Source organism: Eptesicus fuscus, chromosome 21, assembly GCF_027574615.1.
Source record: "Eptesicus fuscus isolate TK198812 chromosome 21, DD_ASM_mEF_20220401, whole genome shotgun sequence".
In the NCBI taxonomy this organism is placed as follows: domain Eukaryota; kingdom Metazoa; phylum Chordata; class Mammalia; order Chiroptera; family Vespertilionidae; genus Eptesicus; species Eptesicus fuscus.
In genome coordinates this window covers 38,376,223-38,398,584 of record NC_072493.1, presented here as the reverse complement: position 1 = coordinate 38,398,584, position 22,362 = coordinate 38,376,223, and the positions used below count along the sequence as shown (strand labels likewise).

Here is a 22,362-nt window from a genome sequence, read left to right as displayed (position 1 = left end):
TTGGAGGGGGGCTTTCCCTTCGTACTTGCTATCATTTTAAAGTGGGAGGGTCACGGGTGATTTGACTTTCCTGGTATTTTCACAACATTTCCTAGTGGCTCCTCAGTGTGTCTGTTTCCCTTACAAGACGGGGAGCCCTCGGGGGCAAGGCCGGGTGTGAGTCACCCGAGGCCCGGCACTCGGGAGGCCGGGAGATGTCTGTGACGTGATCACAGGACAGAGGTGAGTGGCAGGGAACGCGGAATTGTGGGCATGAGACAGGCTGGGAGAGGGCCGGCCGCGCGCCGTGGACAGGGAACAGAATGCATATTTGTCTGTTGTGGAAGGAGGTCACGGGCGACAGAACTCCCAGAAAACGAACTTGGCCCGGCTTTGCACGAGCAGAAGACGGACAGGGGAGGGTGGGAGCTGAGGGAAGCCGGGGTGGGAGGAGCAAGAGGAAAGCCTCGGCAGGCGGCGTGGGGCTCAGGAGGCCTTGAGAATCAGGCCTGGGGGGGATGGCAGGTGACGGGTCAGCCCCCTGCGGGGCCCCCAGGACGCCTGGGGACGTGGTTCTAGGGGTGCATCAACATAAGGGGTGTCTGCACGGGGCTGCCCTGCCTTCCTCCTCCCTGTCATCTTTGGTCCTTACGGACTGGGACACCGCCTGGCGATCAGAAGGAGAGGCCTGGGCTGTGGGCCCCCGAGGAGGAGGCAAGAGACAGGAAAGCAAAGCAGACGGAGACAGGGACGTCCCTGGAAACTTCCCGGAGGTGTGGGCGCCCCCTCCCCCCCCCCCAAGCTGGGGCCTGAAGGAGGCCGAGGAGCTGTCCAGGGAAAGGGAGGAAGCCGCTTCCAGGTGGCAAGAAGGACAAGAGCAAGGACACCGAGATCCAAGACCTCGTGCAGAGCCCGAGCCTCCGTGCTGCTCCGTGAAGGGCCGTGTGTGCTCCGAGGAGTCGGAACGCCTGATGCTGGGGTGCCTGGAGGCCGGGGTGGGGGCGCAAGACACATATCCCTCGAAGGACAGCTAAAAGCAGCGGCCCCAGAGCCTGTGATTAGAACCCTGGACTCCCGGGCCGTCCTGCCACTCATGCTCACGGCGCGACCCAGGGCAGGCTCCTCGCTTTCCCCTCAGAGCCTCGGCCGTGGCGGTTTGTGGGCCCACGGCGGTCACACCGGCACAGTGCCGGGCACCCGTCAGCACCCAGCAGGCTGTGGTTATGGTCACCATGGTGAGCCCAGCCCTGGGAGGCTACGGCTGGGAGGGCTGTTAGGAGCCGCGGACGTGGATGGCTCCGTGGGTTGCCGGGGAGCCAGGCCCAGAGGCAGGAAGCTCTGAGGAGGCAGACACCAGCTCAGGGTGAAGGACAGACTCAGAGGGGGGTGCTGGTCAGGAGCGGAGAGGCCCATGGGAGGCAGAACCCTGTCCAGGGAACGGCCTCGTGGGCGCTGGACAGAGCCCTGGCGTAGCAGCACCAGCCAGGGGTCCCGGGAAGGGGTGGGGAGAGAGAGCGCCGTCCGCAGGGCAGTCGCTGTGGGAAGCCCGGGGCTAAGGGGTTCCCTGCTGTAGACTTCTCAGGCCCTCCACCACCGGGGAACACGGGCCGGGGACTCAAATGCTCCCAGACTCCAGGCATTAGCCCAGAAGGGCGACGTGCCATGTGGTCGGAGAGCGCAGGGCCAGCGGGAGGGGACGTCTGCCCAGCTCCCACTGATTACCCTTCGGCAACTCTGTTGGCCACAGTCACGGGCTGAATTGTTGAAAAAGATAGGGTGGCCGAACCCGGTTTGGCTCAGTGGATAGAGCGTCGGTCTGCGGACTGAAAGGTTCCAGGTTCGATGCCGGTCAAGGGCATGTACCTTGGTTGCGGGCACATCCCCAGTGGGGGGTGTGCAGGAGGCAGCTGATCAATGTTTCTAACTCTCTCTTCTCTCCCTTTCCCTTCCTCTCTGTAATCAATTAAAAAGAAAGAAAAAGATACGGTGGAAGTCCTAACCCACAGTGCCTGTCAATATGACCTGCCTTGAAAACAGGGTCTGTGCGGATGTAGTCAAGTTAAAATGAGGTCATTGGGGGGGGGGGTCCCTCGTCTAATGATGGGTGTCCTTATAAGATGGGGAAATTTGGATACAGAGACAGACACCCACAGAAAGAAGATGGTGGAGGGAGAGATTGGAGCAACCCATTTACGAGACACCAAGGGTTTCCGCACCCCCCCCCCCCCCCCGCTCCCCGCCTTAGCTAGAAGCAAAGAGCCATTCTCCCCGGAGCCTCCAGGGACCCTGCGCAGCCTGCCAGCACCTTGAACTTGGGGCTTCTGGTCTGAGACAATACTTTTTGCTGTTTGAAGCCACCGGGTTTGTGGAACTTTGCCACGGTAGTCCCAGGAAAGCAACACAGCCCACAGATCCAAACAGGATTTGTCCGGAAGTCTCCAGCATGGGGAGAAAGGATGCAGGGCGTCCTAACTCAGAGATCACAAGCCCCTTTTCCGAAAGAGCGATTCATTCACCAGCCGAGCTGGGGATCCCATGCGAGGCCCTAATTCTGACCCTCAGCCTTTTGATTTGCACCCACACAGGCGCCGTCCATGGGTGACTCCCGGCCCCCTCAGCTGTAAGGCGAGGATAACGTGCCAGCCTCCCAGGGGGCTGTGACCCCCCAGCCAGACGCGTAGGAAGCGCTTAGCTGGGCCTTCCCTCCTGTGGAGGACATCCCCTCTCTGAGCCTCGCCTCGCGCCCCCTGAGAGACGGGGCAGCATCTGCCAAGGCTTCCTAGGGTTGCCGGGAACTGCCTGGCATGTGGCTGCTGGTGGGATCGAGCCACGAGGCCCAGTCAGCCCCTGCACACCCCTGCGGGTCCTCCACTGGAGGACTGGGCTCCCGGGCTGCCCTTACCTGTGCTGTGAGCTGGATGGGCTGGGACAGGGTGAGCTGTGGGGTCCCAGGGGGCTGGCTGGCAGGCTGTGGTGGTGGCAGGTCGCCTCCCCCAGAGGAGGCTGGGGGCTGCGAGGTCGAGGAGGAGGCAGAGGAGGAGGAGGAGGAGGAGGAAGAGGAGGTGGAGGAGGCGGCAGCGGCGGCAGCGGCAGCATTGGACTGTTGCACGGCGGCGGCCAGGAGCTGGGCCTGCGCTTGCTGCAGGAGGAGCTGCTGCTGAGCTGGCATCAGCGCCGTGAGCTGTGGGGCGGGTGGGGCAGCGGGGGCACAGGGGGGCATGGGGAGGAGCAGAGAAGGCAGAGAGGGGTTAGTACCCGAGCCAAACAGGCGAGGGAGCAAGTCTTCCAGGAGGCCGAGGAGGGCGAGAGGCAGGTGGCAGTGCGTGGCCGTGGCCCTGGAGGGACACCCAGGCCACGGTCCCGTCACAGATGGAGGCGACTGGCCTGTGCCCCCGGCCCGTCCTCCCCGAGTACTTACCCCGGCGAGCTGGCTGCCCGTCAGCATGAGCTGGGCCTGGGGCAGATGTGGCTGAGCCGGCTGGGGGGGCGGGGGTGCTGCTGGGGCTGAGTCACCACTGGGGTCTTCAGCCTTGATCTGAGGGGGAGAGAGGCAGGGTCCGGGACCCCAGAATGTTAAGTGGAGGCCAGAGAGAATGCCCACCTGCGAACCAAAGAGAGGGCACGAGTGTGGCAACAGCAGCCTCCAGCCAGCACAGGAGGAGTGGACGGGGGTAAGGAGGCCAGACCCTGCACTGACCGGCTGGGAGCTCAGGCCACCACCCCTCGGGCCTGTTTCCTCTCCAGTCAGATGGGCTACCGCACCCCCTGCACCCACACTCCCCACAGAGGAGGGCCACCTTTGAGGAGCACTTTTCCCCTCTTGGGAGCCAGTTTCCCCGTTTGTAAAATGAGAAATGATGCCAGGGGGCCCTGGGATCTCACATAAGGGCGTCTGGGTCCCGCAGCCCTCATCTGTTCAGACAGAGGTGCGTCTCTTATTTGTCCAGTGGAGTAAGATTTTATTGGAAGAAAGGGCCGAAGGGTAGTAAAAAAAAACAACCCTCCACGGCTTTAGAACATGGGTCACGAGTTCAAATGCAGACAGCACCAACGGGTGAGGTGGGCAGAGGGTGATGGGTGGGCTGAAGAGACCGCCCGCCCGTCCACCCTCAGGGCAGGTCTGCCCACCTCCTACTCTGCGCCTGCCAGCGGCAGATTTTAAAACCTAAAGCACAGCCCTAGCCGGTGTGGCTCAGTGGATAGAGTGTAGGCCGGTGGACGGAAGGGTCCCGGGTTCGATTCCGGTCAAGGGCACGTGCCCAGGTTGCAGGCTTGATACCTAGTAGGGGGCGTGCAGGAGGCAGCCCAGCAATGATTGTCTCTCATCATTGAGGTTTCTGTCTCTCTCTCTCCCTCTCCCTTCCTCTCTAAAATCAATAAAAAATATATATTTTTTAAAATAATAAAATCTAAAGCAAGAACGCTGCCGGACAAGGAAAACACACCTGCAGCCCGAGGTGGCCCAGGGCCCCTCAGCTCCTCCTCATTTCTCTGTAGGATGTGGAGGCATCTCGCACCAAAAACATAGGGCAGCCCTGGCCGGTAGCTCAGTGGTTAGAGCGTCGGCCTGCTCACCAAAGGGTCCCGGTCAAGAGCATGTATCTGGGTCGCGGGTTCGATCCCCGGCCCCAGTTGGGGTGCCTGACGGAGGCAACCAATTGATGTGTCTCTCTAACACGGATGTTTCTCTCTCTCTCTCCCCTGCCCCTTCCACTCTCTCTAAAAATCAATGGAAAAATGTGTCCTCGGGTGAGGATTAACAACCGACAAAAAACACCTAGGGCAGACCAGCATAACGCGGCCCTGGCCTCCTTCCTCTCCTACACAAAAAGCCAGACAACGGTGGGCTCGCCTGGGGGGGGGGGGGCGGGCGGGGGCGGGAGGGTCTGTTGGTCAAGGACACATGGGGGTGGGAGGAGGCATGGCTTGATGCACCCCACACTCTCAGGCCCCCGCGGGGGCATCCGGAGCACCCTGCAGCCCAGTGTCCCAGGAGAAAAGGTCCGCTCCCTGGCAGGGAGGGAGGGCGCTCCTGGGAGTCTGGTCGTGTTTGTGTCTTGCTTTGGTGACGCAAAGGTACACGGAGGATCGTGTGTGTGCCATCTTTCAGTTAAAAATTTTAAAAAGCCCCACACAGCACTGATAGCCACGGCGAGAACACTAGTCCTCCTTCAGAGCCCTTTCATGCTTCCCGGCTCTCTTAAGAAAGTCCCCGTCAGCTGCTAGGACGGCTCCAAGGCCTCCCAAAGTTGGCCAAGTCCCCTGCTGACCGAGGGCAGGCCTCAGGCTTAGGCCCTGAGACCCAGGCAAGCGTCTCTGGGTACATTTTAATAATCATTGCGTTTATTTCCATGGCAAGTGATTTTGGTTTTCCATTCGTGAAATTTCCATTAAAAAAAAAACACGTTTATTTCAGCTGCTGAAAGAGCAAGCCGGTTCGTGAGTCGGTGGTTGTCGAAGCTGACTGATGGGTACCTGGGAGGCTATTTTCGTTCTGTTCTTCTTTCCACGTTTGTATCGGCTTCACATTCCCCCCGAATAAAACGGTTTTTTTTAAAAAATGAGCCAATTAACAAAGGTCTGATGTAAATAATTGTACCTGATGGGGGTGGATGTGTCTGAAATCTTGATGGGAGCGTGTGAAGCCTGCATGTAGGACAAGACTGGCGGGAGAGATGGAGGGGGAGGCAGAGGCCCAGGGCGGGGCAGCCTGGAGCTTTCCCTGGGACCAGGGTGTAGGCCTGGGGAGCAAGAACCCTTCCTACCCCCGTGCCCAGTGGTTTCACCAGAGAAACCGGCTGCAGTGGGGCCAGGACAGGCTGCCCAGATCCAGCTGAGGAAGGAGGGCGTGGAGGAGCTGCACGCTCTGAAGGTCAGAGCCAAACCCGAGATCAGAGGGAGGGAGGTCCAACTGGACACCTTCTCCCCTGGGCCCTGTCCAACTCGCTCAGAACAAGACATCTGCCCACCGAGCATCCCCAGGGCACGCTAGCTGTGGAGGGACCTCAGAGGCCACCTCATCTGACTGCCACCCCCTCACCCCGTTAGAGAAGAGGAGACTGAGAAGCCCAGAGAGGGGAAGTGATTTTCCCACGGTCACAGAGCAGCCCCCAGCCCCTCACCATCCTTCTGCCACCTCGGTCAGGATCAGGAGTCCTGCCCCCGCCCCTGCCCGCTGTGCTGCCTTCAGGCCTCTGGACCTGCCGGCTGCCCCACCCGCTGGACGATGGAGACCTGGCCCCAGACACCCGGGAAGCCCAGCAGGGCCCCATCTGGATTTGGGATTTGCTCTGTGTGGCCATTTCCGGCCTCCCCACCGTCCTCTCCTACAGCATCTGCTCAGTCCCCCAGCCACCCTCACTGGGTCTGCCTCCCCCTGACCCCTCCACCCTCCACCTCTCACCCCCTGAGGGTGTCTTGGGGGGCAGAGGGTGGGGTGGGGCAGGCCCCAGTTCAGTCAGGGAAGTTGGGATGGGGGCGGGCCCTCGGCTTCCTGTTGTTCATCGCCCTGGGGCTCAGGGGGGGATTTCCCTGGCCACCCCCACCCCCCAGGGAAGGGGAAGGAGCCCGGGTGAGTCACAGGCCTGGGGCAGGAGCCAGAGGGTGAGAAGGGGTGGGAGGGACCTTTGTCACCGAGGTACCAGGGCTAGGTGCCCCCTTCGGCCCTGGGCCCATGACAGATCCGTGGGACACTTCCACAAGCAACTGCCACCCAGCACCCAGCACCCCACTCCCCTTGCCCTGGCTGTTCTGACAGGTGCTTACCTTGGTGGTGCCGGGGCCAGTTGGGGACACGGAGAACGGGGAGGTCTTATTCTGGGGGTTCTGTGAAGAGAAAGTTGGGGTGGGGACGGGACCAGTGAGACGAAGCAGCTTCTGACACCTGTCTCCCCCCACCCCCGCACAGCCCCCTTCTCACTTTCCCACCCCCCGGCTCCTCCGCGCCCCCTGACCTGGTGGTTAGTGTCGGGTCCATTTCTTTCAGTGTCTGCAATGAGAGGGGGAGGGGAGGTGTCACCCGCTGCCCCGAAGCTCCCACCACCCGCCCCGCCCACCCTCTGCTTCCCACACACCTGTGTGCTCTGACGGGGAGTCCAGACCTTGCTTCTCGGCCTCCAGGGGCTTAGACATTCTTATTTCTGGGGACAGAGAAGGATGGACGTGGGTGAGGAAGGGCAAGGTCCGGCCCCTCCTCCGGCTCCACCGCAGCCTCTCCCCAAGCCCCTCACCCCTGCCACCTGGCGAGTGTCTCTTTCCGGGAGACAGGCCCTTCGCTCGGGCCTCTGCTGGGAGGACACGCGAGGGGCCTTTAGGCCTTGCGGCTGCTGCCTGATCCTTTCCACCCTCGGAAGGTGCACAGGGAGGGTGGCCCAGGGGGCTGTGGGGCAGGGCGGGATGTAGACAGTGGTCGGCGGCCCGGCTGCCGGGGAGGAGGTTGCTGAGGTTCCAAGGGAGAGAGGCTCAGCCGTGGCCTCTGCTCAGGCGCCGCCCAGGCACCAGGCCCCGGGCGGGCGCCGTCCTGCCTCACCAGGTTTCAGCTGAGGCGTGTTTTCCACTCTGAGCGGGGCCTGGGGGATGTGACAGGACGGCAGCATCCCCAAAGGAGCACGTCTGAAGATCTCCGGGGTGATTCAGCGCTGCCGGCCTCCCCGGCCTCCCCTGCCCACCACTTTCCCTCGGCATCTCCCGCCCCCCCCCCCCCCCCGCCGGCCTCCCCCGGCCTCCCTTCTTGCACCGGAGGGGCAGCCCCGCTCTGATCTCAGTAACTCCAGCTCCAACTCCTTCCCGCTCGGCCCCCGACCTTGTCCTCAAACCTAATCCTAGACCTAAACCTCACCTGGGATTTCAGTCTTGAATTCCAACTGCATCCCCAAATCCCAGCAAGATACCTGGCCCCTAAAATGCAATCCTTTTCTATAGTTCTGTGGACCCCGGCAATGAAGGGACGCGGCCAAGGGGAGGGGGCACCAGGGGACACAATGCAATGGAGACCGTGCCCTGTCCCGGCGCTCTGATGCTGGCCACGGGAAGCCGAGTGCTTACCAGTGCCAAGCACCAAACTCACGCTAGTAGTTGGTGCTGATATCACCCCGCTCTCGCAGGGAAGGAAAGGAGGCTCTGAGCGGGTGTCACCTCCCCAAAAGCAGTGAGACAGTAGAGGCTGGACCCCAGCCTCCATGACTCCAGGGTTCCTGCTTTTAAAAAATATGTTTTTATTGATTTCAGAGAGGAAGGGAGAGGGAGAGGCGATAGACACATCAATGATGAGAGAGAATCATTGATAGGCTGCCTCCTGCACGCCCCACACTGGGGACCGAGCCTTTGACCCGGGGGCATGTGCCCCGACCAGAAATTGAACCATGACTTGGTTCATGGGTCGATGCTCAACCACTGAGTCACGCCAGCCAGGCAGGGTTCCTGCTTTGAATCAGGGCTGCTGCAGGCTCAAGAACCCCAGTCCTGACTTCCACCCACCTCACCTCCAACAGCCACCCCACCCAATCTCACCCTGACACTGACTCAAGACCAATCCTTCCTGGTTCTAGACCACCCCCGGCCCCCTACACACACACACACACACACACACACACACACACACACACACACATCTGGGCTTCTGCCTGACCCGTTCTCAATCCCCTTACCCACCCTGGACCCCAACTCCCATCCCAAGAGTCCAAGCTCTTCATTCGGACTCGATTCCCAAGTTGGCCTCAGGCCGGACACATGACCCTGACTCGGACCCAAATCTGTCTCCCAGGGTCACTCCACACCCACCAACCCCGTGACCCACCCTAGCAAGGGAGCTGCCCCACTCTAGAAGGCCAGCCGAAGAGAGAGCTGGGACACCCTCCGCAACTGAGAAGAAGCCCAGGCATCCTGCAGCTGAAGATTACCCGACATGAAACGTCCCTCGGGCTTAAGAGTCCTGATTACAAAGCCAGGCCACACACCGCTGGTGGGAGGGTACATCAATACGAGCTACAACTCCGCACGTCCACTCCCGGCGTCCCGCCCACCCATGCCCACAGGTGCGGGTGTTCCCAGCACCTTCCATTCAGTACAGGCCCTGAACCGGAAATAACGCCAGGGCTTGTCAACAGGGGAATGGGTCAACAAACGGCGGTGTGTCCCCACAGGAAATGTGCCGCGGCAGGGAAAAGCACAAACTCCCGCCTCTCGGACCGCCGGCCTCGCAGACCTGCCGCCGAGGGGAGGACGCCAGACACAAGAGCGGACAGCAGGACTCGCGTCACTCGAAGCTTCAGAAGGAGGCGAGATGAAATCAGATGATCAAGGTCAGAGGGGTGGGTACCTTTGGGGGGGTGCAGCCGGGAAAGGGCCTGAGGGAGGCGGAAGGGGCTGGGAAAGTTCTGCCTCGTGATCCATTTGGGAGTTGACACGAGTTTGTACACAAGTGAGAGTTCTTCAGGCTGTACGCTTAAAATCCGGGCACTTTCCTATAAGTATGTAAGTTTTCACAAAAAAAGAAAAAATTTCAGCCCTAACTGATCTGGCTCAGTGGATAGAACATTGGCCTGCGGACTGAAGGGTCCCAGGTTCGATTCCGGTCAAGGGCATATACCTTGGTTGCCGGCACATCCCCAGTAGTGGGTGTGCAGGAGGTAGCTGGTCGATGTTTCTCTCTCCTCAATGTTTCTAACTCTCTATCCCTCTCCCTTCCTCTCTGTAAAAAATCAATAAAATATATTTTTAAAAAAAGAAAAAAATTTCAAAGCCAAAAAAAAGAATAAGCCAGCACATAGTCCTATTAAGGCGTAGGCTGGTGAGGGTGGGGTGGGCAGTGGGTGCCCGGGATGGTATGGGAGCTCGGGCCCTGGGCACTGGGGACAGGGCACCGAGTGGCCAACGATTCTGAGACGTAAGAGGGCACAAAGGGAGCTGTGGTGAGGCCCTGCTCCAGGCAACAGCTAACGCTAAGGCAGCCCTGAATGCCACCCCTCCTAGCATCCCTGACTCCTCTGCCCAGCCCTGTGCCCTCCCTCCAGCCAGTGCCCACAGAGCCCCAGGGAGATCCTTCCCTCATCCAGCACTTCCTGGCGCTGAACCCTTCCCTGGCTCCCCATCTCCCCCAAGAGCCCAGGCTCCTTGGCCTGGCCTTGGGGTGTGGCCCCTGCCACCCTCCACTGCCATCTCTAACCACTCATGCATCACGCTCTTCCACCACACCAGGCACTCCTTCTGCTGGGGCTTCTGCTTCCTGGGGAGCCCGGACCTTGCAGGTTCTCGGCTCCCCACCTGGCTGGATGCCTCTCCTGCCACAGACCAGGGCAGCCTCTGACCTCACCTCCACCACAGAGAGTCTGTGTTCGTCCTTGGCCTCTGCTACAGGCTACGTTGTGTCCCCCAACATTCATATGTTGAAGCCCTAACCCCAAGACCACAGAATGTGACTGTATGTGGAGATAGGGTCTTTGGATCAGGTGGGCCCTGACCCAATATGACTGGTGTCCTTATGAGAAGAGGAGACTGGGAGAGACACACAGAAAGTGAAGACACAGGGAAAAGACGACCATCCCACGCCAAGGAGAGAGGCCTCAGACGGAACCGGCCTTGCTGACACCTTGACCTTGGACTTCTAGCTTCCAGAATTTTCTTTAAAAAAATATGTTTTGTTGATTTCAGAGAGAGGAAGGGAGAGGGAGAGAGGGATAGAAACATCAATGATGAGAATCATTGACAGGCTGCCTCCTGCACACCCCACACTGGGGATCGAGCCCGCAGCCCTGGGGGAATGTGCCCTGACCAAGAATTGAACCGTGACCTCCTGGTTCATGGATCAGTACTCAACCACTGAGCCACACCGGCCTAGTAGCTCCTAGAATTTTGAGAAAATTAATTTCTGTTGTTTAAGCCACCCGGTTGTGCTATCTGTTACAGCAGCCCTAGCAAACTCATACGGCCTCCCAGGCTTGTGTCTTCCCATCGTCCGAGCCCCGAGCTCACGGGGCTGTGGCCACCTGGGTCCCAGTCCTTTCCCACCAGACCAGGATGCAAAGTTCGGTCTGACTCATCTCTGGCATCACCCCACTCCGAAGAACAGACCATAAATGCTTGCTGATGTCCCTCCCTGCAGCTCTGTCTCTTACTTGTCCCTGCCTCCGTCCTCCTGTCTCTCTGCCATTTAACCAAATTTCCTGAGACTCGTCATGAGCTGGTTCCTCTCTGCCTGGAACACTGTCTACCTGGCGACTCATCCCTCAGGACCCAGCACAAGTCCCATCCTCTATGAAGCCGCCACTCCCGATGCCCCCAGATAGCTCTCCCCGGCTCCCTCCGTCCTGACCCAGCATCTCCTTCATCACTGTCCTAGAGGCTGTAGCCATTTGGGCCCCCGTATATCTCCCCCCATCAGACTAGGATGCCTTCAAGGACAGTCCTGTCTTTTTTTTTTTTTTTCCGGGCAGATCGCAACCCCCAGGCATCCCGCTTGTCACCTTAGGGGTAACCTTTACCTGCTCAAAAATTCATCTCACATTAGCAGTGAGGATTCGGGCATCACCCCGAATCGTTATGTGGGGCGGAGGGGGCAGGTCTGTCTTATCTTGGGGTGCCTGACACTGCCCAGCGTAGGAAGTGTGGGTCCCCTAAACAAGAGTGACCCCAAGCCCTGATCTCCCTCCTCTAGGCCTCTGCCTCTGCTCTTCTCCCACCCGGGCCACCTGCTCCTTCTCTAGCAGCCAACGCCTGCTCCCCGTTAAGGCCCCCGCTCACAGGTCACCTCCTCTGTGAGGTCCTCCCTGACTCCCCCGGTGGCTGGTGTCCCTCTCATCTGGGACGCCCCTGCCCCTAACATACCCTGACCGCCTGGGCGGTGACTCTTAGCCCCAGCCTGGGGACCCGGGCTGCGGCCATCGCTGCTCAGGCTGGGACTGTGTCTTTGGGAGGAATCCACACGTGAAAGACTCTCGGAGGGACCGGGACCCAATCCAGTCCAAACAAGCCCCTCTCCCTGCTGTCACCTGACACTTGGACCAACAGCGCTGACCTCACCTGTAGGTCACCCCCTCGGCAGGGATAGTGGCTGAAGGGGCAAAAGCGGTTTGAGGGGACATTTCCACCGCTCTGATTCCTTCGTTCTCCCTAAACCCACCCGCCTCCCACCGCCCCCCAGCCGGCCACACACACACACACACCACTGCCCGGAGGCTGGGCCGATGGCAAAACGGCCAGTGCAGCCTTCACCCAGGCCTCGCTGGCTCTCTTCCTCCAAGGACGAATAGGGGCTCCATTTCAAGCAGGAACCCAACGCCAAACGAGGGCCTGATGGAGACCAGGGGGGGCCAACAAGCCCAGCAAGAGGCCACTGAGCTGCCCACCCGCAGGCATCCTGCACCTGGGCCCAGGCAGGGCTGCCCCCGCCCCCCCCCCCCCGCCCCCACCTCTCTTGGCTACAGAAACACTGATGTTATTCCCACACCAGACAAGATTTCACTGGGACAGGGTGCAACCTGAGTATCAGATTTTTAAAAATATATGTTTATTGATTTCGGAGAGGAAGGGAGAGGGAGAGAGAGACGGGAACATCAATGATGAGAGGGAAGCATTGATCGGCTGCCTCCTGCACGCCCCACACTGGGGACGGAGCCCGCAACCCCAGGGATGTGCCCTGAGCGGGAATCGAACCGTGACCTCCTGGTTCACAGGCCGACGCGGAGTCACACTGGCCGGGCAGTATCAGATTTTGAAAAGGCCCCCTCCCTGTGATTCTCATGGGCTCCTGCCCCTGGAAACTGCTGGCACCCCGCTCAGAGCCGCATTTGCACAGAAAGTTCGGCTGGTTCCTTACGGCCACCCTGCCCTTCTCCCCTCCCAGGCAGCGTGTACCTTTTTAGCCGAAAGGGCAGGGAAAAGCGGTACAGACCCTATGGGCCCCTTGATTCCCACCATCCTGAGTCAGACCCACCCAGGGTGCCCACACCCCCCGGCCTCGCCCCAGGCGATGGCCCCAGGCCTGGGACGCTGGCTGCCCTCCGCTCCTCACCCCTCCCTCGCCCCTCCCACCCGACTTTCACTTCTCCTCTGCATTTCCACCCCCGCCAGTTTTAGCAGACTTGGGTCAGCTTCTCGTTAGCACTTACCGAAAATGGGGCTAAATATAGAGGGCCCCCGGGCTGCCCCTCACCCCTCCTGGCCCCGCTTGGCCAGTCCCCTGGGTCCCCTGCTCCACAGTCTGCTTCAGTCAAGGCTTGGCCCGGGAGCCCCTCTGGGCTGGGGCTGTGCTGCCGGGAACCTCTGCGGGCCCAGCTGGCCTAGTCCCAGCCTCCCCAGGAACCACACCTCACACCCCCACAGCCCCACAGCTGTCCCTGGGCAGCCTCAAGGGAGCGAACACTTCTGAGCTGTCAGGAGGGCGGGATGGAGATCCGGGCAGACACAACAAGAGATGTGGCCCCACAGCTGCGCTGACAACAGGCAAGAGCTGCCACAGCACACACGCCAGGCAGGGTCCCAGACACACGCAGAGACCTGCAACACACACAGGGTGTGCACAGACCCCACACAGGGATGTGTGGCAGATGAAGGCAGAGGCCCAGACACAATGACACGGGCAGATATGCAAAACACACCAGACGTGAGTGTGCACACCTGCACTCGCTGATACACACTCACACCCCGAGTCACACCGAGAGACCCATTCTCACAGAAGGTTTGGTTGGTTGTTTATGGCCATTCCACACTTACACATCCAGAGTCACTCACAGACAGACAGACACACACTCACATCCAGGTCACTCAGACACACAGACAGACATGCACACACATCCAATCACTCAAACAGGCACACAGACAGACATGCACATGCTCACCATCCAGAGTCACTCAGACAGACAGACAGACAGACACACACACACACACACACACACACACCGATGTTCATACAACTCACCCCCCAGAGTCACTCACAAACAGATGTACCAATAGATACAGATGTGCACACACTCACACATCTACAGTCACTCACCGATAGATGTGCATCCACAGATACACCCAGGTCACTAAGCCAGACACACACACACACACAGATGTGCACACACTCACACATCTAGTCACTCACAGATAGATGTGCATCCACAGATACACCCAGGTCACTAAGCCAGACACACACACACACACACACACACCGATGTTCATACAACTCACCCCCCAGAGTCACTCACAAACAGATGTACCAATAGATACAGATGTGCACACACTCACACATCTACAGTCACTCACCGATAGATGTGCATCCACAGATACACCCAGGTCACTAAGCCAGACACACACACACAGATGTGCACACACTCACACACCCAGAGCCACCTCAGCCTGGGAGATGGCCAGGGTAGACCCCTGAACCCAGTCCACGGATGTGCAGCCCAAGACCAGGCAGCACGAGTGATCTGCCCCAGGCCACACAATGTATTCATCCCTGTCGAGGCGGAGGGGCGGAGGGGGACCCACGGCAGGCCTCCCGGGCAGGCCAATTCAGCGAGAAACCCAAGTAAAGGGTCTAACCCAGTGCCTGGCACGTATAAGACCCCCAATCAACCCCATTCAGGGATTAGTCAGTCTGTGCGTGCAGATGCCCTGGACGTCTGTGCCCACCATGTATGCGAACATACATACATGACTGCACCTATGATCATTTCAGTAAATAATCACGTGATCCTGAAAGGTGTCTTCCTTCCATCTTAATCCCCTCCCCACCTTTTTGCCGTGCTCACAGCCACTCATCCTTCACATGTCAGCCCAGACATCCCCTCCTCCGGGGAGCCTTCCCTGATACCCCACAGTCCGAATCGGACAAGTCTCCTGGGCTCCCACCGTCCCCGGTGCCTCGGCCTCCCAGCCCGGACCCCCCTCCCTGGGCCTGCTCCACTTCCCGGCGACAGATCTGTCTCTCCCACTGGGCTGGGGACTCCAGCAGTACAGAACGGAAGCTGCCTCTCAGCTGTATTTCCAGCACCCGGCACAGAGCTGCCGAAGGAATACATGTGGATGAAGGATCACAGACACCGATGCACACAGGATGGCACGCTCCAAAGCAAGGCTCATCCCCACAGACACCCAGAAATGTGACACGCACCCACAGTCGTGCCTACATGGGCACAAATGAAACAGTCACGAAGTATCGGCGCTTGCCATGTTCCGGGCACTGTGTTAGGCACTGACGTATGGCACGTTACCTCCCTTAACTCTCCCATCAGCACGCTCATCATGCAGAGAGATAACCATCATTATGCGGAGAAGGACACATTACACCAAATGAAGCAACAAACCCAACCCCTCCATGTGCACTCAGTCAACTGACATGGGGCGGGGTGGGTGGGGTGGGGAGCAGTTACATATCCTAACGTTTCAGCGGTGGCAAGTGCCATGAAGAAAAGACAAAGCGGGGCAAGGGGGCTGAGAACGGCGGGATTGGTTGCCAGCTCAGATGGGAAGGTCAGGGAAGGCCTCCCGGAGGAGGTGACAGCTGAGGCCAGTGAAGTGAAGAGGTGAGCCCAGAGATCACTGCCAAGGCGACCCCTACCGCACACACCACAGCCCGCACCCTCCCTCACACGCAGACACGACCGTCACACCCAGGAGACGGGCGCTACCCCTCACAGACGTGCTCACGCTAAAGCCCAGCAGCTCGCTCAGCCTTCCCACCCATCTGCAGCCCTGACTGCTGTCACCCACCCCCTGGTCCTCCCCAGAAGAGCCCACTACCAACCCGGCGTGTGTCCCTCCCCCGGAGCCTTCGGAGCAGGGCGGCCGAGATGGGGAGGAGAGGTCGGAAGCCCCCAGGTGCCTGCTGCGGAAGGGGAGAAGCCAAGGAAGCTGCAGGGGGGACCAGGGTGGGAAGGGGAAGCTGCTGAGGTCCAGAGTGAAAGCAGACAGCCAGGGAGGAAGGGCAGGGCAGGCCCAAGCCTGCGGAGCCGCCCGTCACTCTGCGCCGGGCGGGCGCGGGCCCTTACCTGGAGCCCCCATGCTGGAGTGAACCGTGCTGCCCGCCCCGCGGGGCTGGGGGAACAACTGTGTCACCTCCCGCCCTCTCTGGGGGCCAAGTCCTCTCTGCCGGAAGTCACCCTGGGAGGAAACCGCAGGGTCCGCCCCCTTCGGAAGGGAAAATACCCCGGCGGGAAGGCCCACCCCTGCAGGCAGTGACCCCAGATCAAGTATGCAGGGGAAGTGGGGGTCGTGGGGCGGCGTGGGGCGGGCTGGGAGAGCTGGCTCCACAGCGGTGCCCCTAGGAGGTGCCTGCCGCCGCGCCCCAGCCCCGTGCCGCCTCCAGGGCGAATCTGGAATAGGGCGTGTGGGCCTGGGAGAGAAGGTGGGCCCGTGACAACAACATTAAAAAAAAGGGCTAGAAGTTTTATTGGGGTGGGGGGGGGGGCAGGGGGAGAAGGCTTTCCCAAAGCCAGGCCCTGCAGTTCCCGCTTGACAAGTGTCATCTCTTGCGCAATCACTATGTGCCCCTTTTACAGAAGAGAAGACTGAGGACCAGGGAGCTGGGGTGGCTTCACAGGAGCGCAGAGCCGAAAAGCGCGGCCGGAGGAGGCGTTCGCGGTGGGTTTCCAGCAGGCTGTGTGCAGGGGGCGGGAGGAGGGGGGGGAGGGCTGCCTTACACCTGCCGGCAGGTGCGGCGCCCGGGGCCTCCACGGAGAGGAAGCGGCGCCCGTGGGCGGTGGCAGTGAAGGCGCCGGCCGGGCCTTGCCCTGGAGCAGCAGGAAGTGTGCCGGGGGCAAACACGGGCGCCTGAGGCTGCTCGGGCGGAGGGGAGCGCCGGTCCCCCGGCTGCCGGCTGGCCCCTCGCGCCGCGATGCTCCGGGCCGGCTGCCCTCCGCGCCCGCCAGAGGGCGGCAGCGCCCAGCCAATGGGCGGGAGGGCGGGGCCGGCTGCGGGGAAGGGAGCCCCTCCCTCCGCTCCCCTCCCCGCCCACCCCGCCTTCGCCCCTGCGCGCACACCTGCGAGGGTCACACAAAGGCGTAGGACTCCCGGGTGCACGGCGGCTCAGACAAAGGCGCGGCCCTCTTCTCCTCCGGCCCCCCCCCTCGCCTCCCCTTACCCCTACCCCGGTGCCAGGTCCGAGGCCGCGGGGCTGCTTGGCTCCTCCAAACAGCCCACCAGCCCTCCCGGGCCCTGCCGTACTCACTATGCTAGCCCAAGCTGGGGAACCCCCAAAACACACGTGCGCACCGTGACGCCTGGACTCACCGTCCTCCACCCCCCTCACATACATTCAAGTATTTCTACACACGGACCCCAGCACCTCACACATACGTGTGCACACGCAGACACACAGGAACACTGGGCAGCGGCTCCAACACCAACCCTCCCTGCCCACTCGCCTGTTCAGACACCCCTCTGCTCCCTCACGCTGACACATGGCACAAGGGCACGTCTACACATGTGTGCCCAGGCATGCTTCTGGCCGTGTGTGCCCTCACTCACACCCATGCACACGCACGCAGGCTACAACACACGGGCAGATCTTCACAGGTGCCCTTCCGTCTGCATGGGCCCTGTGCACCCAGACAGCCCGTGACCCTCTGCATACAGAGGGACAGTCCCAGCAGCCGTCCACACTCCACGAAGCCCTGTACTGCAAAGGCCATTTCCCTGAGGAAATCCACACCACCCAGCATCTACTCAGCTCCAACTCATACATGCCGCCTCCTGGTCTCTCTCTCCCTGTCTCTCCCCCCCCCTCCCTCTCTCTCCCCCTCTCCCTTTCTCTCTTTCCATCTCTCTCTCATACAGAATTTCTATACATGAGGGTCTTCCGGACAGCCGTCTGGTGGCAGTGGGGTACTGGAACCTTGTCTTAAAGCCCATTTGCCCAGTACGCTCTGTTTTGATTTAGGATTTCTGTTTTGGGGGATTTGGAAATGAGGGTCATAAGGACACTATGGGAGACCCAAACCCCACAAGCCACCCCGATGCTCCACCCCGGACATAGTCACTATCGCCTGTGTGCGGAGCGTGGTTTCAGACATGACCCGGTGCAGCCCTTTCTGGTGAGCAGAGAGAAGCTTCGCTCCTTTCCGAGCTGCCCTCCCAGGCCTGCAGCTGAGTAAGGAGCCTGGGGGGGGGGGGGGAGGGGGGAGCCGGGAAAGCCGGGGGATGAAGGCGCCCCACCCCGCTTGCCTCCTGTGTTGGCTCCGCTATCATGGCCTCAGGCAGACCAGAATCGAGTCCCTGAGGAGTCAGGGAACCTTGAAGGAGAAGGGGCGTGAGAGGCCCCCTGCCTGAAGGAGGACAGAGGAGCAGAGCTTGGGGCACTCTGGTGGGCAGGCCTGGCAGCCAGGAATGAGGTGGCCACGCAGGGGATGGCGGCCACCCAGCTGGAAGAGAGGCCTCTAGCTATGTTGAGCAAGACAGGTAGGGCACGGGAGCTGGGGAGCAGCAGGGGGCCCGGGGGGGTGCAGGGAGCCTGGGCAGGAGGCGGCGCAGGGAGGCCAGGCTGGGCTCAGGGCTGAGCGGTAATTAAAGGAGACGCAGGGGGCTCCCCAGGGCCAGCGGGGCTGGTAACTGACACGCGGGCCCCATTGCTCCGCTCATATTTCTCACCGGATCGATACGTTTGACTCCCGACAAGACAATAATCGCTTGTACGCGGCCGGCGAGTCGATCAAATACATTATTAGAGCGAGGTCCCCCAGGGGCCTGGCGGGGAGCGGTGGGGGGAGCAGTCAGCCCACCGGGGACAGCAGAGCAGGATTCTTCACCCCTCGGGGCCCCCAGCCACGGCCTCTTCCTCTCGGCTGCCCCTGGGGACCCTGTCTGCAGCTCCGTTCCCCAGCCTCTTTCTAGATGCTGCTGTGTCTGGCGGCATCTCCACTGAGCCCCTGGCTGTGTCCCCGCGGCCGTGCTGCATGGGGACCCAAGGGGTCTTAACGGGTAACTGCTGCCTAACCTGTAGGCCTATCGCATGTGGGAGCTCAGAGGCCTCGCAGACCCCCAGCTTAGCAGCAGGCAGGGAGACCGGGTTTTAGGCCACACTGAGTGGATGGCTGAGCCAGAAGACAACTTGGGCCTGAGATTCATTGACAACAACCTCCCTTAGCATCTCTGCACACTGGCCTTCAGCGAAGCCTAGGCCAGGGCAGCCTTTGGGCGGGGCGGCGGGGGGGCGGTGGCGGGGAGCTGGTTTAGGGACATAAACACATGGGAAAACAGGATGAGGATGGCAGACAGACACACAGACAAAGGGACGCCTGGCTGGTCCTGCTACATGGCCATGCCATCCTCCAATGGGCCTCCAATACTTTCAAACCAAAGCCAGCCTGGCCCGCCCTGGGCACTGCTTGCCCACCTCTTCCCCACCCTGCTGGCTGCTGGGCTGGAGCCTTCATTTCCTGCTTATACACCTGCCTCTCCAGTGGTCCTAAGGCAAGGCAAGGTCAAGCTGTATCCGCCCCATGTTCTGCTTAGGAGCACCCAGCATCCGGGGACTTAAAATATTTCAGCAGCGGCATCACTGTCTAGTCCGTGCTAATGGAGCCAATACATTATTTCTAATCTTCACGACAATCTCAGGAGGCAAGGTCTGTGATCATCCCCTTTCTACTGATGAATTGGAGCTCAGAAAGGTCAAGTCACTTGCCGCATGCCACACAGCATGCGAGTGGTGGAGCAGGATTCAAGGCAGACCTGTCCTCACAGCTTCCTCTTTCTCTACTCCACCATGGGCCTCCATAGAGCTTTGAAATGCTCTCCATCCTCTGGTGGACAGCAGAAAGCCATTCCCTGCCCACTCAGGGACACTGGAACCTCCTCACAGCCCACAGCCCAACCCCCCCACTGCCCTTAGAGTCTATTTTTTATACTCAGCAATGCATTGGACTCCTTCTGTTGAAGGAACCCATCAATTCCCCATTTCCTTCCGTTCAAACATTCCCTACGTGCCTCTTAGTGACAAGCCATGGGCTGGAGGCTGAGGACCCAGAGATGAGCTTGAACCTGCCTCAGGAGCTCATGGTCTGAGGGGAAGACTGGAGTTGATGAAATACCTTGATATTCCATCACTGAGTCAGTAAGTATCCAACAAACGCTATTATGTGCCAGGCCATTGCTAAGCTCAGAGAATGCAGTGGTTAAAAGCAAAACAATCAGTTATACCTCAGTAAAGCTGATTTTTATTTTTTTTTTGAAAAAGCAAAGCAAAGATGTTTTCTCTTCCCCACGTGGCTTACAGTCTTTTGAGGGGAGGGCAATTTAAAAACGTTATCAAATAAATATGCAATTTCAAGTTGGGAAAAGTGCTTTCAAGAATAGATGTAAGATGGAGGGTACACTTACTCAGCAGTTGGACCACTCATAAGACAAAGAGTGCAGGGAAGAGTGTGCAGGCCATAGGAACAGAGGAGGTGATGGCCCTGAGGCAGCAAGCAACATAGCAATCCTCCTATATAATAAAAGCCTAATATGCAAATTGACCAAACGCTGGAACGACTGGTCGCTATGACACACACTGACCACCAGGGGGGGGGGGGGGGCAGACGCTCAATGCAGGAGCTGCCCCCTGGTGGTCAGTGCACTCCCACAGGGGGAGCGCTGCTCAGCCAGAAGCCAGGCTGACAGTTGGCAGCACTAAGGACCCCGCTAAGGACCCCACAGGGGATGTCTGCCTGCCAGCTTAGACCTGCTCCCCATGCAGCGGACATCCCCCAAGGGGTCTCAGACTGTGAGAGGGTGCAGGCTGGCCTGAGGGACCCCCCTCCCCCAGTGCATGAATGTCATGCACCAGGCCTCTAGTTTCAATAGGAAAATGGCTGGACCAGAGTGAACAAGGAGGATGTGGGATATGAAATGGAAAGGAAGGTGGGACAGACCACAGTGCCTTGTAGGGTCAAGTAAGCATTTTGGACTTCACTGTAAGTTCAGTGGGATACCACTGAGATGGTTTTAAGCCAACGAGTGATGTAGTTCTGTGCACATTTCATGGACGATTCCGGCTACTTGGGAGGCTAGTCTGGAGGGGCCAGAGCATGGAGGTCGGCCATGAAGAAATGGATGGGGTCCACATGAGAGCTGATGATAGCTGGGAACAGGGTGGTGGCAGGGGGGAGGGGTGGGGTTAGGTAGAAAAGGAGCAGGTGTCTCCAGAAGCAATTTTGAGAGTAGATGCAACAGGATTGGTGACTGGCTGAAGGCGGGGGTGGGGGACAAGTGAAAAATGAGGGCCAGGACGCAGAAGTGCCTTTCCTGCCATAGAAAGATGAGGGGAGGGGGAATTAAGCTCAGATGAGAAAGTTCCCAGCAGGACACCCTGTGTGCCTTGAGGTTAGATGTGATGTTGTAGGTGGAAGGCTTTTAAGCAGGGAGAGTCTGTGTACGGAAGATCCGTGGGGGGCTGGTGTGAGGACAGGCTGGTGGGGGAATCTGCAGGCAAGATGGCCAGAGGGGAGGCTGGAACAATGGCTCAGACATCAGGGGAGGAAGGGGCCTTCGGATGCAAAGGAGGCTGCGAATCCTAGTGAGAGTCTGCAGGACTCCAGTGAGCCTGCACATGGGTGGCTGTGCAGGGGGGGCTGGGTGGGCCTGAGGCCATCACCGATGGACCGTGGGAAGGGGACCGGGTTGGGGAAGAGACTTGTGTCCGTGCCAAGAAAGAGATCAGGAAGAGGTATCTCGGAATCAGCAAGGTCTGTGCGCCAGGAAGCCGGCAGGTGCTCGGTAAGCACAGGGACACAAACACTTGTGTGGCATCCCCACCACCACCACCAATTTCCCAAACCCACCTGGAGTGAGAAGAAACCGAGAAGCATTGTGATACGGCTCAAAGAAGATAAAAGCCTGGAGACCAACCAGGTCCCCATTCTGAAGCTGACCCTCTGGTGACCGAGGGCCAGCTCCCTGTGCTCTCTGGGCCTCCGTTTTCCCACCCGTAAGCGGGAGGTGGAGCTGGAGGGGCACACTAAGACTTCTTCCAGCTCTAACATTCTGCGGCTTGAAAGAAACAAGAGCAGGCAAGATGGATTGATGAATCCACTAGCTGGAGGAGGAATACAGAATTATGGGCTTAGTCTAAAGACGGCCTGGCTGAGTGTACTCAGGGTTCCACCGACTCCTCAGCTTTTATGAGGGACTTGTACGACCCCCATTTTAGAGATGAGGAAACGGAGGCCCATGGTCACACAGCTAGGCTGGCGTGGACCGAGAGTCTCTCACGCCAAAGCCTGCAGGCACAGGCTAACTGCCGTGCTGAGCTTCTGGCTCCTCATCTTGATTTGTATGTCTCAGACGGTAGCTCCTCCAAAAACGGGGTCCTTGGCATCCCTCACCACGCACCCACTGGCACCCTGAGCCCTCCCCTGACGAGGCTCTGACCTGAGTCCAGAAGCCCCCTCCTGCCCCCATGCTGCACACTCCATTTCAGCCCAG

General features: G+C 59.7%; 1 protein-coding gene and 1 non-coding gene across 3 annotated transcripts in view; both read right to left on the bottom strand.

The window, feature by feature from the left end:
• POU2F2 (POU class 2 homeobox 2) overlaps positions 1 to 15,969 on the bottom strand; it is a 33,320-nt gene extending 17,351 nt beyond the window's left edge. For both annotated transcript variants that reach the window (XM_054710444.1, XM_054710445.1), the window contains exons 1-6: positions 15,951 to 15,969; positions 7,053 to 7,118; positions 6,933 to 6,967; positions 6,745 to 6,804; positions 3,398 to 3,514; positions 2,882 to 3,160 (exon numbers count right to left, since the gene is read on the bottom strand). In XM_054710444.1, coding sequence (XP_054566419.1) covers positions 2,882 to 3,160; positions 3,398 to 3,514; positions 6,745 to 6,804; positions 6,933 to 6,967; positions 7,053 to 7,118; positions 15,951 to 15,963 — 570 coding nt within the window. In that variant the 5' untranslated portion in view covers positions 15,964 to 15,969. The remainder of the gene's footprint in view (positions 1 to 2,881; positions 3,161 to 3,397; positions 3,515 to 6,744; positions 6,805 to 6,932; positions 6,968 to 7,052; positions 7,119 to 15,950) is intronic.
• Positions 11,402 to 11,534, bottom strand: LOC114229225 (U12 minor spliceosomal RNA). The gene has a single exon (XR_003615305.2). It is a non-coding gene; the product is annotated as a U12 minor spliceosomal RNA (small nuclear RNA).
• Positions 15,970 to 22,362: the final 6,393 nt, after the last annotated feature.